At 41.8% G+C, this 12,405-nt stretch overlaps 1 protein-coding gene across 10 annotated transcripts in view; it reads right to left on the bottom strand.

Annotated features, from left to right (window-relative positions):
• pcm1 (pericentriolar material 1) overlaps positions 1–12,405 on the bottom strand; it is a 239,363-nt gene that overhangs the window by 185,851 nt on the left and 41,107 nt on the right. For all 10 annotated transcript variants that reach the window (XM_085970813.1, XM_085970779.1, XM_085970788.1 and 7 more), the window contains 4 exons: positions 11,378–11,487; positions 6,599–6,809; positions 4,567–4,765; positions 1,434–1,616 (listed from right to left, as the gene is read on the bottom strand). In XM_085970813.1, coding sequence (XP_085826939.1) covers positions 1,434–1,616; positions 4,567–4,765; positions 6,599–6,809; positions 11,378–11,487 — 703 coding nt within the window. The remainder of the gene's footprint in view (positions 1–1,433; positions 1,617–4,566; positions 4,766–6,598; positions 6,810–11,377; positions 11,488–12,405) is intronic.

The following is a 12,405-nucleotide window of genomic DNA, read 5'->3' as shown; positions in this document are numbered from 1 at the left end:
ACCTATGCACATTAACTTCCAGGTCCCTCTGTCCCTGCACACTCTTTAAAACTGTGCCATTAAGTGTATATTGTTGCAAATTTCCAACAATGACTGTCAAAACATATTTTGGGGGCCAAAAGCCCCCCCACCCCACCTGCCCTCTCCCCCTCCCCAGCACCCCCCACCCGCACTTTCACACCCCCACCCCCAATGTTGTGCACCACCAACCCACATATTATTGGGTTTTTCACTTTTCCTTTTACACAAGCAAAAGCAGCAAGACAAAATGTACTACCTTGCCTAAATTCAAAGAACATAAGAAATAGGAGCAGGAGTAGGCCATTCAGTCCCTCGAGCCTGCTCCACCATTCAATAAGATCATGGTTGATGGTCTACCTCAACTCCACTTTCCCCATATCCCTTGATTCCCTTTCACATCCAAAAATCTATCGCTCTCTGTCTTGAATATACTCAACGACTGAGCCTCCACAGCCCTCTAGGGTAGAGAATTCCAAATATTCACCACCTTCTGATTGAAGAAATTTCTCATCTCAGTCCTAAATGGCTGACCCCTGGTTCTAGACTCCCCAGCCAGGGGAAACATCCTCCCTGCATCTACCCTGTCAAGCCCTGTAATAATTTTGTATGTTTGAATGAGATCACTTCTCATTCTTCTAAACTCTAGAGAATATAGGCCTAGTCTACTCACTCTCTCCTCATAGGGCAATCCCCCCATCCCAGGAACCAGTCTGGTGAACCTTCATTGCACTCCCTCGATGGCAAGTATATCCTTCCTTAGGTAAGGAGACCAAAAATGTACACAAAACTGTCCAGGTGTGGTCTCACCAGGGCCCTGTATAATTGCAGTAAGACGTCTTTACTCTTATACTCAAATCCTCTTGTAATAAAAGGCGAACATACCATTTGCTTTCCTAATTGCTTGCTGTGCCTGCTTGCCGTGATTCGTGAACATCAACATTTTCCAATCTCTCACCATTTAAAAAATACTCTGCTTTTCTATTTTTCCTACCAAAAAGTGGTTAACTTCACTTTTCTCCTCATGATATTCCATTTGCCATGTTTTTGCCCACTCACATAGCCTGTCGATATCCCCTTGAAGCCTCCTTGCATCCTCCTCACAACTTACATTCCCACCTAGCTTTGTATCATCAGCAAACTTGATTACAAAGAAGCATTGCAAACAGTGTATTTTAAAAACAAAAACAGAAAATGCTGGAAATACTTCGCGGGTCAGGCAGCATCTGCAGAGAGAGAAACAGAGTTAACGTTTCAGGTCAATGACCTTTCGTCAGAACTGGTGCATTTTAAATGCTTTTGTCATCTCAACCCCCCATTTTATCTTCAAACTCAAAATCCACAGCAACTTAAGCGTGCTCCTTTTTTGTTCCCTCAAGGTGCAGCAACATTTACCCCATACTTATTTTTTGCACCTGATGTTTGTGACCGTTTCTGGATTCTCCTCATCAGAGTAGTACATAGACTCTTCCTCAGTTTCATCTTCATCCTCTTTTGTATGCTCATTAACAGCATCAGTCATCATATCTGAAGTCTGCTGATAGTAATCAATTAATTCACGCAATTCATTTAGCCTCTTGTGGACTTCCTTTAGTTTCCTGAAGGAATAAGTTATATACAGTTCATCATGCTATATTTTGCAAGAGTTGCTGAATAAAGTAATTATTAAAAGTTTAGGAGGGAATGATAAACCCAGACTAAATCAAAGTGAAACACTGATGAGCTAATGACATTTTATCAAAAGACTCATTCGCTCAAAGCTGCAACCCAATGCTTGAATTGGAAGGTGAGCAGTATTAGACCACTGTTAAAGCTGACATTTGTCCAGGCTCACATATCAAGAGTTACTTGGGTGGGGTTTTAGAGTGTGCTGGTAGCCATGGAACCTGAGCCCCACAGAGGCCATATCTTCAGGACAGGAAGGGAGAAAATTGGGAGGAAAAAAATGTTTGCATCATTAATTACATTTAACTAAAATGTACCAGAGTGAACAATTCAATATTGTTCACTCTGATAAATTTTGGGGGCAGCGTTTAAGCACAGAATTATAGGAAAATATAATCCAACAGTGCTCGCACCCAAACTCTACCAACACTGTGCTAACTCATGTAAATTAATTCTAAAATACACTTAGGATATGCTCTCAATCAGTAGACCATAAAATTCAATGCAGTCAAACCCACTTAAGTGAACAGAAATGGAAACTACCAAATCATTTTCAACATTAAATTAACATTAATTTCATCTGCAATTTCTTGCTTACTTTAGTTTGTTCACAGATCAAATTCTGTAATGCATAGAATTTCTATTATTTGCATAATGTGCCAAGCTTTAACTTGCTATCATAGTTTAAATTATTGAAGGAATTATGCAGCAAATTAATACTTAATTGTTCACTCTGATAAATTTTAGTCATAGATAACTAATGATACAAACATGTGTTTACTCCAATTTTCCTGAAGGCATTGACCCCTTGCTGGAGAGGGTTCCATGGGCACCAGCACTCTCCATTATTCCGCTCGAGTACTATTATTTGTATGTGGGCCTGGACAAGTGTAAGCAGGCTAATCAACCAGAGAACATTAATGAGCCTAATGCTTTCTAGGGAGACGGCCACACCTGTGTAACTTCAGCACTGAATAGCGATTAGGAGTGGAAACCCTGACTAATTTTTTCCTCACTAACCCTGGGGCAGAAAGGCCAATTGTAACACACCTTCTACCATTCCAGTTGAGATCAGCTAACTCAGACTGGGGCTCAAACCTGAAATCCTCTTGGGTTGCTTGACCCAGCTACTCACTGGATAAATTCTAAGCAATCAAAAAAATTCAAAGAATTTCTAATCCTAGAATGTAATTTAGAAAAGATGTGTTGGATGGTATGAACTTCTGATAAGACATTACAGTTATGAGTTTCTTCTACACCTCACGGTATTCAGACATTTCATCTTACTCTCACTTATTTCCTCTCAAATCCCAGGGAAGATTGCATTTCACAGCAAGGTTCAAGTAATTCAAAACAACATTTAATATGTTAGCACAATAGTGCAGTTCAACTTGCATTCTCCCAGTCCACTATATTACTAATTTCAGCTGCAGATGTTGGGACGCACCAAGCAGAGGCCAAATGACAACATGCTGTTTTGCAGGAGGGGTGATAGATCTGAGGGCAATCAGCGGATTGCTTTCTGCATTTCCCAGCAGCCAATCCACAGCAGTGCAGGCCAAAAGTCTGAGAGCAGATTGAATGCTTTCGCAGCTATAGTTAATGCATGGTGCAAGGCAGACAATAAACTGAGGAGGATAAATAATATGCACAAAATAGTATCTCACCTTTCAGCTAAAAATGAAGAGTTTTGCAAAGAATGTAACAGAAAAGATTTAAATCTCGATTATATAAAAAACGTTTTTTAAAGTGTTAAATTCTGCATCAGAAAAATCAACACTCAAAATATCTGCTAATTCCTTTGAACAGGTTGACTTTTATACTCAAGGCTAAGGACAATGGACTTTGCATTAGCAATACCTGTAGTGGCAACAATAAAAATAAACATTACTAATAGAATTTAGTTTTTTATTGGGGGGGGGGGGGGGGGCCCACAGGGTGGAAAGGAAAAAAAATCTGAATCACTGCCTACATTATTTGGCAATAAAATTGTCAACTGTGCATTACACCCTCTTGGTTAATTAATTGTATACATTCATGAGAATTCAGCCTCACAGGTTCTATGAAAACCTTGGCCTCAATATATACAGGGAGGCAGCGGGGGCAAAACCCGAAGTGCCGGGAACACGGAGGTCCTGCCGAACTTCATGGCAGGACCTCAATATCATTTCTTTTACTCCGTTGCCCGTCCAGCAGCCGACCAGATGGACAGGCTGGCCAGGTGGGAAAGTCAGTGGTAGAAGGCCGCAGCCGAGGACTGTTGGAGATAGTCCCCAGCAACTGGGAAACATTGGTTGGTTGGAAGAGAAAGAGCCGAACCAGCAAGCAAGGCGGCGGGGGGAAACGTGAAACATTGCAGGTGCAACGCCTGCCCCACAAGCAGTGCTATAAAAAGCAATTACCCGCTGGATCCAGTTTCTTGCTGTTGCTGGGTTTCCTCAAGCCCTGGGAAGCCCAGCCGGCCAGCATTGAATTTAAATGGCTGCCAAAATATCAGGAACGGAGCCTCATTTACGTATTACAATCACGGACCCACCCCTCCAGAGCAGGTTATTCAGACACCCCCAAACTCGCCGTGGTTAAAATGAAAGCAGGCATGTTTGAGGGGGGTTGGGATCCGGTTTCACAAATTTGATGATTTAACCTGAACCCCAGTTAAAATTTCCCACTTGTCCCCATCAGATTTGTGTTTAAAAAAGTCACAAATGATAAAATGTATAGAAGAATTACGAATTCTTAATCACAAGATTCAACCACAACTCCCAATGAACAAAAGGTATCATGGCCACTTCTGTGAATAGTGTGTTCTGACCACATGTAATAGGTGTAAAACTATATTGAAGCATGGAATTTGTTTTAACTGCATTTGGTTTTGAATCATACTTCAATTTCTCCCTTGGATTAGCATTATCTTCTGCATCACTATCATTTTGAGAGGGTATGGAATCCAAAACACATGCTGAGGAGGCCAAGCTGCTGGGTTCCCTGTTGATTGCAGTACAAGCTTCTGTTGGTGCAGAAACAGAACTTCTTTGATCACTCCTGTGAGATGAGCCAGACACACCAGGGACACTGGAGGAAACTGGAAAACAAGATCAAAATTTAGGCTCTCACAACCTTATTTAACAGGTCTGTCTGTACATTAACCTACTACCTTTATCATAAGGGTGCAGTGATATAATTTGAGATGATCTCACTATGTAAAACTTGAATGGATAAAAGTTAAATATTAGGTAAATGCTGAGTAGTCTAGCACTGTTGCTGACAAAGAACTATCACTCACCTGTTAAACCAAGAGCTGCAAGTTTGACATGGGTATAATAACTGGCCGATTGGAGCAACAAACTCATCAAAACATATGCTTAATGCATAGTGCTCGAGGGTGCAAAATGACATTTATTGCGTATTATTTTTAACAGTCTGCCCAAGTCAGTTTCAACAACAACTTCCGTTTATATAGCACCTTTAATGTGGAAAAATAGCAAAGGGATAATCAAGTAAAATGGATGCTGAGGAAATATTAGATGGGGTGAACAAAAGTTTAATCAGGAGAGTTTTAAGAAATTGTTACTTCATTACTTGAAGTGAAAACATTTGCAGGGCTGTGGGGAAAGAGCAGGGGAGTGGGACTAATTGGATAGCTCTTTCAAAACGCCGTCAAAAGCACAATGGGCCTAATGACTCCTTCTGTGCTGTATCATTCTATGCTTCTACAGGTGTTAAAGAAGGAGAAGCTGAGGGGTTTAGGGAGAGAATTCTCCGTGGGGCCTACTGGCTGAAGGCACAGTGGGTGAAGAGAGGGAGAGTGCACAAGAGACCAGAATCAAAGGAATGGAGAGCTGGGGAGCGGGTGGGGGCGTTATAGAGCTGAAGGAGGTTAGAGATAGGGAGCGGCAAAGTCATCAAGTGATCTAAACATCAGGATGAAAATTTAAAATTTGGAGGAGCTTGGGGATGGGAGGCCTTATTTGGCCAGTGAGGACATTGGTGATAGGTGAATGGGACTTGGTGTGCGATATGACGTGGGCAGCCGTTTCAACTGCATAATCAAACATTACAGTACAGCCAGCCAATCTGATTACTGCATTCCAGCTACCAACATTATGCGCAACAATGAACTTATAACAATATTACTATTTAGATTCTGTAAGGGAAGGATTAACAAGTGGAAGTTGTCACATGACCAGGGAGAGGGAAACGAGGAACGAAAACCTAATGTTGGTACACCAATATTTCTACTGTGAATCAGTATTATTTCAGCTTCTGCAGCTTTAATTTAAGCCTTTGTTAATCCTCAAAAGCAGTAATTGCATCTAATATGCAATCTAACTCCAGGGATAAGTGGCATGACATTAGAACTTACCCTTAAAATGCACTCAATATAAAATTATTGTGTTACCAGAATTACAATTCTTAAATTGTATTGTATAAAAAGAGTTTTCGCAGAGCTCTATTTGTAAAGCTGAATTCTGGAAAATACAGACATGGGCAGTGGTAACTATTTATGGCAATTACTTCTGGAGTTACTCCTCTGGCGAGGGGGGGGGGGGGAAGGAAGGAGTAAAGCACCACAAAACTCCATGCATCATAAGTACAGCTACAAATTTTCAGTTGTCATTCTCCTCATACAAGGCTAGCACAATTACAGCCATAGTTATAGAGAGATATCAATTTATAAAATTGGAAATCAATTTTAGTGGAAGCCTGGCACCTAAACATCATTCTGAAGATTAACCAATGGCAAACAGTAGTGAGCCATGCTTCAGTGTTACACATGCCATGCAATTCCAATACTTACATGGAGAATATCTCAACACAAACATTTTTTTTTTTTAAAAACACCATTTCAGTATCATACCAATCACCAAACTTGGATTTGTTATCACATTGTCTAAATGGTAATCTTAGCACTTACTGGAACTGTTGTTAACATGCTGGTCTCTTAGTGTATGCAACTCATCAAGTAGTTTATCCATTCTCTCCTTCTTTCCTTGCAAAACTTTCAGCTTATTAACCAGCTGGGCTTTTTGTTCTGACAAGTGTTCTGATGTTGAAGAACCTCTATTCCTGGAAACCTCTTGCGTCAATGAGAGACTTTCTGCTTGTCTCCTGTTGTCAGGAACTGACTGTGGTTGCAAAAAGTACATATATTGCCCAGTAATATGAAAAACAGGTTCAAAATTTCACCAGAAAAAAACTATTACATGATTTCTAAGATCTTCCAAAGTTTATTTAAATGGACCATAATATTCAAATTAAAATAAAGTTTTGCAATTTCCCTAGTCTTTTAGAATACTCATTGTAAAGATCTTTAGGTTGGGTTCTGAAACACAAGGCATTGCAAAGGAGCACCAACACGGTTCCAGAGTGTGGTTGGATGAGGGTTCACACATGTAGCCCCAATACTGCCATGTTCCCAATCTCAGCCAATGCTAGATGAAGGGAAAGGAATAACTGAAGTTCATCCACATGGCCTTAGGATCAGTACAGAGCTCTGAACAATTGATGATGCCAAGATGAGCCATCTGAGAATAAGGAGGGGGATTAAAAAAACACACCATAATATTTTATTTATATGTTATAAGATCTACCTATAAAAATATCTAAAGAGTGATGTGCACTTCCTGTTTACAAATTCTTACTTTTCGTTGACACATTGGGTGTCAACTTTTTTCCCCCTTATAAATTCCTATGTCCATATTTATAACGGGAACTAATTTGTGTAAAGATGTCATGCTGTAATTAGCCTCTGGCCATCTGTAGTACCACAGCTTTGTATCACTTAGCTCCTCAATCAACTCTATGTCCATTATTAAGGAAGCAGTAACAGGACATTTGGATAAGCATAATTTAATCGGTCAGAGTCAACATGGTTTTATGAAGGGGAAGTCATGTTTGACAAATTTGCTCGAATTCTCTGAGGATGTAACAAACAGGGTGGATAAAGGGGAACCAGTGGATGTGGTGTATTTGGACTTCCAAAAGGCATTTGACAAGGTGCCGCACAAAAGATTACTGCACAAGATAAAAATCACAGGATTGGGGGCAATATACTGGCATGGGTGGAAGATTGGCTATCTAACAGAAAACAGAGAGTTGGGATAAATGGTTCATTCTCGGGTTGGCAATCAGTAACTAGTGGTGTTCCGCAGGGGTGAGTGCTGGGACCCCAACTCTTTACAATCTATATTAACGATTTGGAGGAGGGGACCAAGTGCAACATATCCAAGTTTGCTGACGATACAAAGATGGGAGGGAAAGCAGTGACTGAGGAGGACATAAAAAAGCTGCAAAAGGACATAGACAGGCTAAGTGAGTGGGCAGAAATTTGGCAGATGCAATATAATGTTGGAAAGTGTGAGGTTATGCACTTTGGCAGAAAAAATCAAAGAGCAAGTTATTATCTAAATGGAGAGAAACTGCAAAGTGCTACAGTAACATAGAAACATAGAAGATAGGAGCAGGAGCAGGCCATTCAGCCCTTCGAGCCTGCTCCGCCATTCAATGAGATCATGGCTGATCATCCAAATTCAGTACCCTGTCCCTGCCTTCTCCCCATATCCCTTGATCCCTTTAGCCTTAAGAAATATATCTAACTCCTTCTTGAATATATTTAATGAACTGGCCTCCACTGCCCTCTGTGGCAGAGAATTCAACAGGTTCACCACTCTCTGGGTGAAGAAATTCCTCCTCATTTCAGTCCTAAATGGCTTACCCCTTATCCTTAGACTATGACCCCTGGTTCTGGACTCCCTGGCCATCAGAAACATCCTTCCTGCATCTAGTCTGTCCAGGCCTGACAGAATTTTATAGGTTTCGATGAGATCCCCTCTCAATCTTCTAAACTCCAGTGAGTATAAGCCCAATCGACACAATCTCTCCTCATACGTCATTCCTGCCATCCCAGGTATCAGCCTGGTGAATCTTCGCTGCACTCCTTCCATGGCAAGAACGTCCTTCCTCAGATAAGTCGACCAAAACTGCACACAATACTCAAGGTGCAGTCTCACCAAGGCCCTGTACAACTGCAACAAGACATCCTTGTTCCTGTACTCGAACCCTCTTGCTACGAAGGCCAACATACCATTTGCCTTCTTAACCACCTGCTGCACCTGCATGCTTACCTTCAGCGACTGGTGCACAAGAACACCCAGGTCTCTTTGCACTTCCCCTTCTCCCAATCTATTGCCATTCAAAAAATAATCTGCCTTCCTGTTTTTGCCACCAAAGTGGATAACCTCACATTTATCCACATTATAGTGCATTTGCCATGTTTCTGCCCAATCACCCAACCTGTCCAAATCGTACTGCAGTTTCACGACACCCTCCTCACAGCATACCCTCCCACCCAGCTTTGTCGTCTGCAAATTTGGAGATATTACATCAAATTCCCTCGTCCAGATCATTAATATGTATTGTGAACAGCTGGGGTCCTAGGACCGATCCCTGCGGTACCCCACTAGTCACTGCCTGCCACTCGGAAAACGACCCATTTATTCTAACTCTTTGCTTTCTGTCTGCCAACCAGTTCTCTATCCAAGTCAATACCTTGCCCCCAATCCCATGTGCCTTAATTTTGCACACTAATCTCTTATGCGGGACCTTATCGAAAGCCTCCTGAAAGTCCAAATACACCACATCCACTGGTTCTCCCTTATCTATTTTACCAGTTACATCCTCAAAAAATTCCAGTAGATTAGTCAAGCATGATTTACCTTTTGTAAATCCATGTTGACTTTGTCCGATCCTGTCACTGCTTTCCAAGTGCTCTGCTATTACATCTTTTATAATGGACTCTAGCATTTTCCCCACTACCGATGTCAGGCTTACCGGTCTGTAATTCCCTCCTTTTTTGAATAATGGGGTAACATTAACTACCTTCTAATCCATGGGGACTGTTCCAGAGTCTATCGAGTTCTGGAAGATGACCAGCAACGCATCTACTATTTCTAGGCCCTGGGGATTTATCGGCCTTCAGTCCCATCAATTTTCCTAACACCATTTCCCTATAAATACTGATTTCTTTCAGTTCCACCCTTTCATCAGACCCTATGTTCCCCAGCATCTCTGGGAGGTTATTTGTGTCCTCCTTTGTGAAGACAGAACCAAAATATGTATTTAGTTGGTCAGCCATTTCTTTGTTCCCCATTATAAATTCCCCTGATTCTGACTGCAAGGGACCTACGCTTGACTTCACCAATCTTTTTCTCTTCACATATCGATAAAAGCTTTTACAGTCAGTTTTTATGTTCCCTGCAAGCTTACTCTCATAATCTATTTTCCCTTTCTTAATTAATCCTTGTCGAATCCTAAACTGCTCCCAATCCTCAGGATTATTACAAAGGGATCTGGGGGTCCTGGTGCATGAAACACAGAAGGTTAGTGTGCAGGTACAGCAGGTGATCAGGAAGGCCAATGGAATCTTGGCTTTTATTGCAAGGGGGATGGAGTATAAAAGCAGGTAAGTCTTGCTTCAGTTATACAGGGTACTGGTGAGGCCACACCTGGAATATTGCGTACAGTTTAGGTTTCCATATTTAAGAAAAGATATACTTGCTCTCGAGGCAGTTCAGAGAAGGTTCACTCGGTTGATTCCGGAGATGAGAGGGTTGACTTATGAGGAAAGGTTGGGCCTCTACTCATTGGAATTCAGAAGAATGAGAGGCGATCTTATCGAAACATATAAGATTGTGAAGGGGCTTGATCGGGTGGATGCGGGGAGGATGTTTCCACCGATAGGTGAGACTAGAACTAAGGGGCATAATCTTGGAATAAGGGGCTGCCGTTTCAAAACTGAGATGAGGAGAAACTTCTTCACTCAGAGGGTAGTAAATCTATGGAATTTGCTACCTCAGAGAGCTGTGGAAGCTGCAACATTAAATAAAATTTAAAACGGAGATAGACAGTTTCCTAGCTGATAAGGGAATTAGAGGTTACGGGGAGCAGGCAGGGAAGTGGACGTGAGTCTAGGTTCGGATCAGCCATGAACCTATTGAATGGCGGAGCAGGCCAGAGGGGCCATATGGCCTACTCCTGCTCCTACTTCTTATGTTCTTATGTCTCTGCTCACCAAATTGCCAGCGCATTTGATATTTTAATTATAATTAATAACAAGTCAATCTCCTGTAGTGTTTCACACAGGAAATCAAAACCAATCACAGCGGGGGTGGGGAGAAAGCGGGAGGAGGCGGGAAAGGGGGGGGGGGGGGGGGGAAGAGGAGGGAAAGCGGGGGGGGGGGGCGGGGAGGAGGAGTGAAAGGAGGTAGAAGGAATGGGGAAATGGCACCTTATATTAGTTCCCCGTCACCATCCTCTCTTCTCCCCCCTCCCATTCTTTACCCCTCCCCTTCTTTCACCTGCTCATCGCTCCTTCACATCTGGTCCCCTCCCCTTTCACCGCATCTTCCCAGCCTGCCCGTTCTCTCACTCCTCCTTCCTTCTGCCCGTCCCACTTACTCCTTCCTCCCTTGTCCTTCGTCTCTTCCGTTCCCCTCCTGTATCCTCTGCTGCCTCTCCTCCACCCCCTCCTCTTCCTCTCCCCTTTTCACCACACCCTTCTTCTGTTCTCCTTTCGTCCACGCCCCTACTTTCCCCTTCAATAAATTATCGTTGAAGATTACAGGATGAAGCAGAGTACAATTCAGAAAACAGTTTAGTACTTTTGGCAATGAGCACTCTTCATAATAATCTATACCTGGGAGTTCTGGAGTTGGTTGTGGAACCGTTGGATCAAATCATTTAGTTCCTCGTTGAGTTCAGATGTTATACTTAGTCCCGAAACACTACCAGTTGTCTCAGTTACAACTATTGGTGGACAAAAAAACATTGTTAGCAATTTTTTTTTTTACTAATGGAGTAAGTATAAAGTATATTAAAAAAAAAAAAAATTTGTTCTAATTTTAAATGGATTTTCATTACGTGGCATTAATTGCTATAAAATGTATAAAATTCAGTGAACAAGCAGCACCTTCATTAAAGTTTTTTGCGTTAAGACCTGTGAAAATGGTATGGTGCGGAGAGGTTTCATTTTTTTTTGAAAAAAAGTGAAAACTAAATGGCTAAAGACACTAGCTTAGAATTCGAGGTTTAAAAAAAATGTAGTTATATACTTAAGTACTAGTGTCTGTGATTGCTGATGCTTTATAAACACGGGGGTAATGTACCATTTAAAAAGCACTGTATAAGTTCCTCTGCTAAGGTGGAGCCGTGTGCGTGAGTGCCTGACCCTTTAAGGCCGCAGGCCTAATTGTTGTAAAAAGGCATTTCTTGAGGTTGCAGAAGTGTTGCTTCAAGCTGCAAAATCTAATGTTTATGTACGAAATTTCAGATTGGCCAACGTATTGGGAATTTAAATTGAAACACTGCTAGCTCCTTTCTGAAAGGAATTCTTTGGAAGTATTTCTTTTTCAGTCACTATTCTCTGAAACAAACTATCAAAACATGCAGTAGATATGGCTCACTACAGTTCTTTGAAAAGAAACCTGACAAGTTCCTGGGTAAACAGGACAATTCCAGCTAGAGGACAAGTTGCTCTATTTATTAGGAGCTATGGGCTCTTGCGGTCCCCCTTATGTTTTACTTGATTGCGGCAGAAGTCGTTTTTCTCTCTTTTCCCTTCCCAGGAGATTGTGTGGTTGGGATGGCATCAATGCCCGGATGGGGAAATCTTAATGGGCCTTCAGGTTTTTTCCTGTCCTTTTCTGTCTAAGGAGAAACTGGGGT

This window comes from Somniosus microcephalus, chromosome 2 (genome assembly GCF_052327205.1).
Source record: "Somniosus microcephalus isolate GS21.2 chromosome 2, FLI_Smic_1.0, whole genome shotgun sequence".
Classification (NCBI taxonomy): Eukaryota; Metazoa; Chordata; class Chondrichthyes; order Squaliformes; family Somniosidae; genus Somniosus; species Somniosus microcephalus.
The sequence above is the reverse complement of the archived record's forward strand: the minus strand, read 5'-3'. Positions and strand labels throughout refer to the sequence as shown.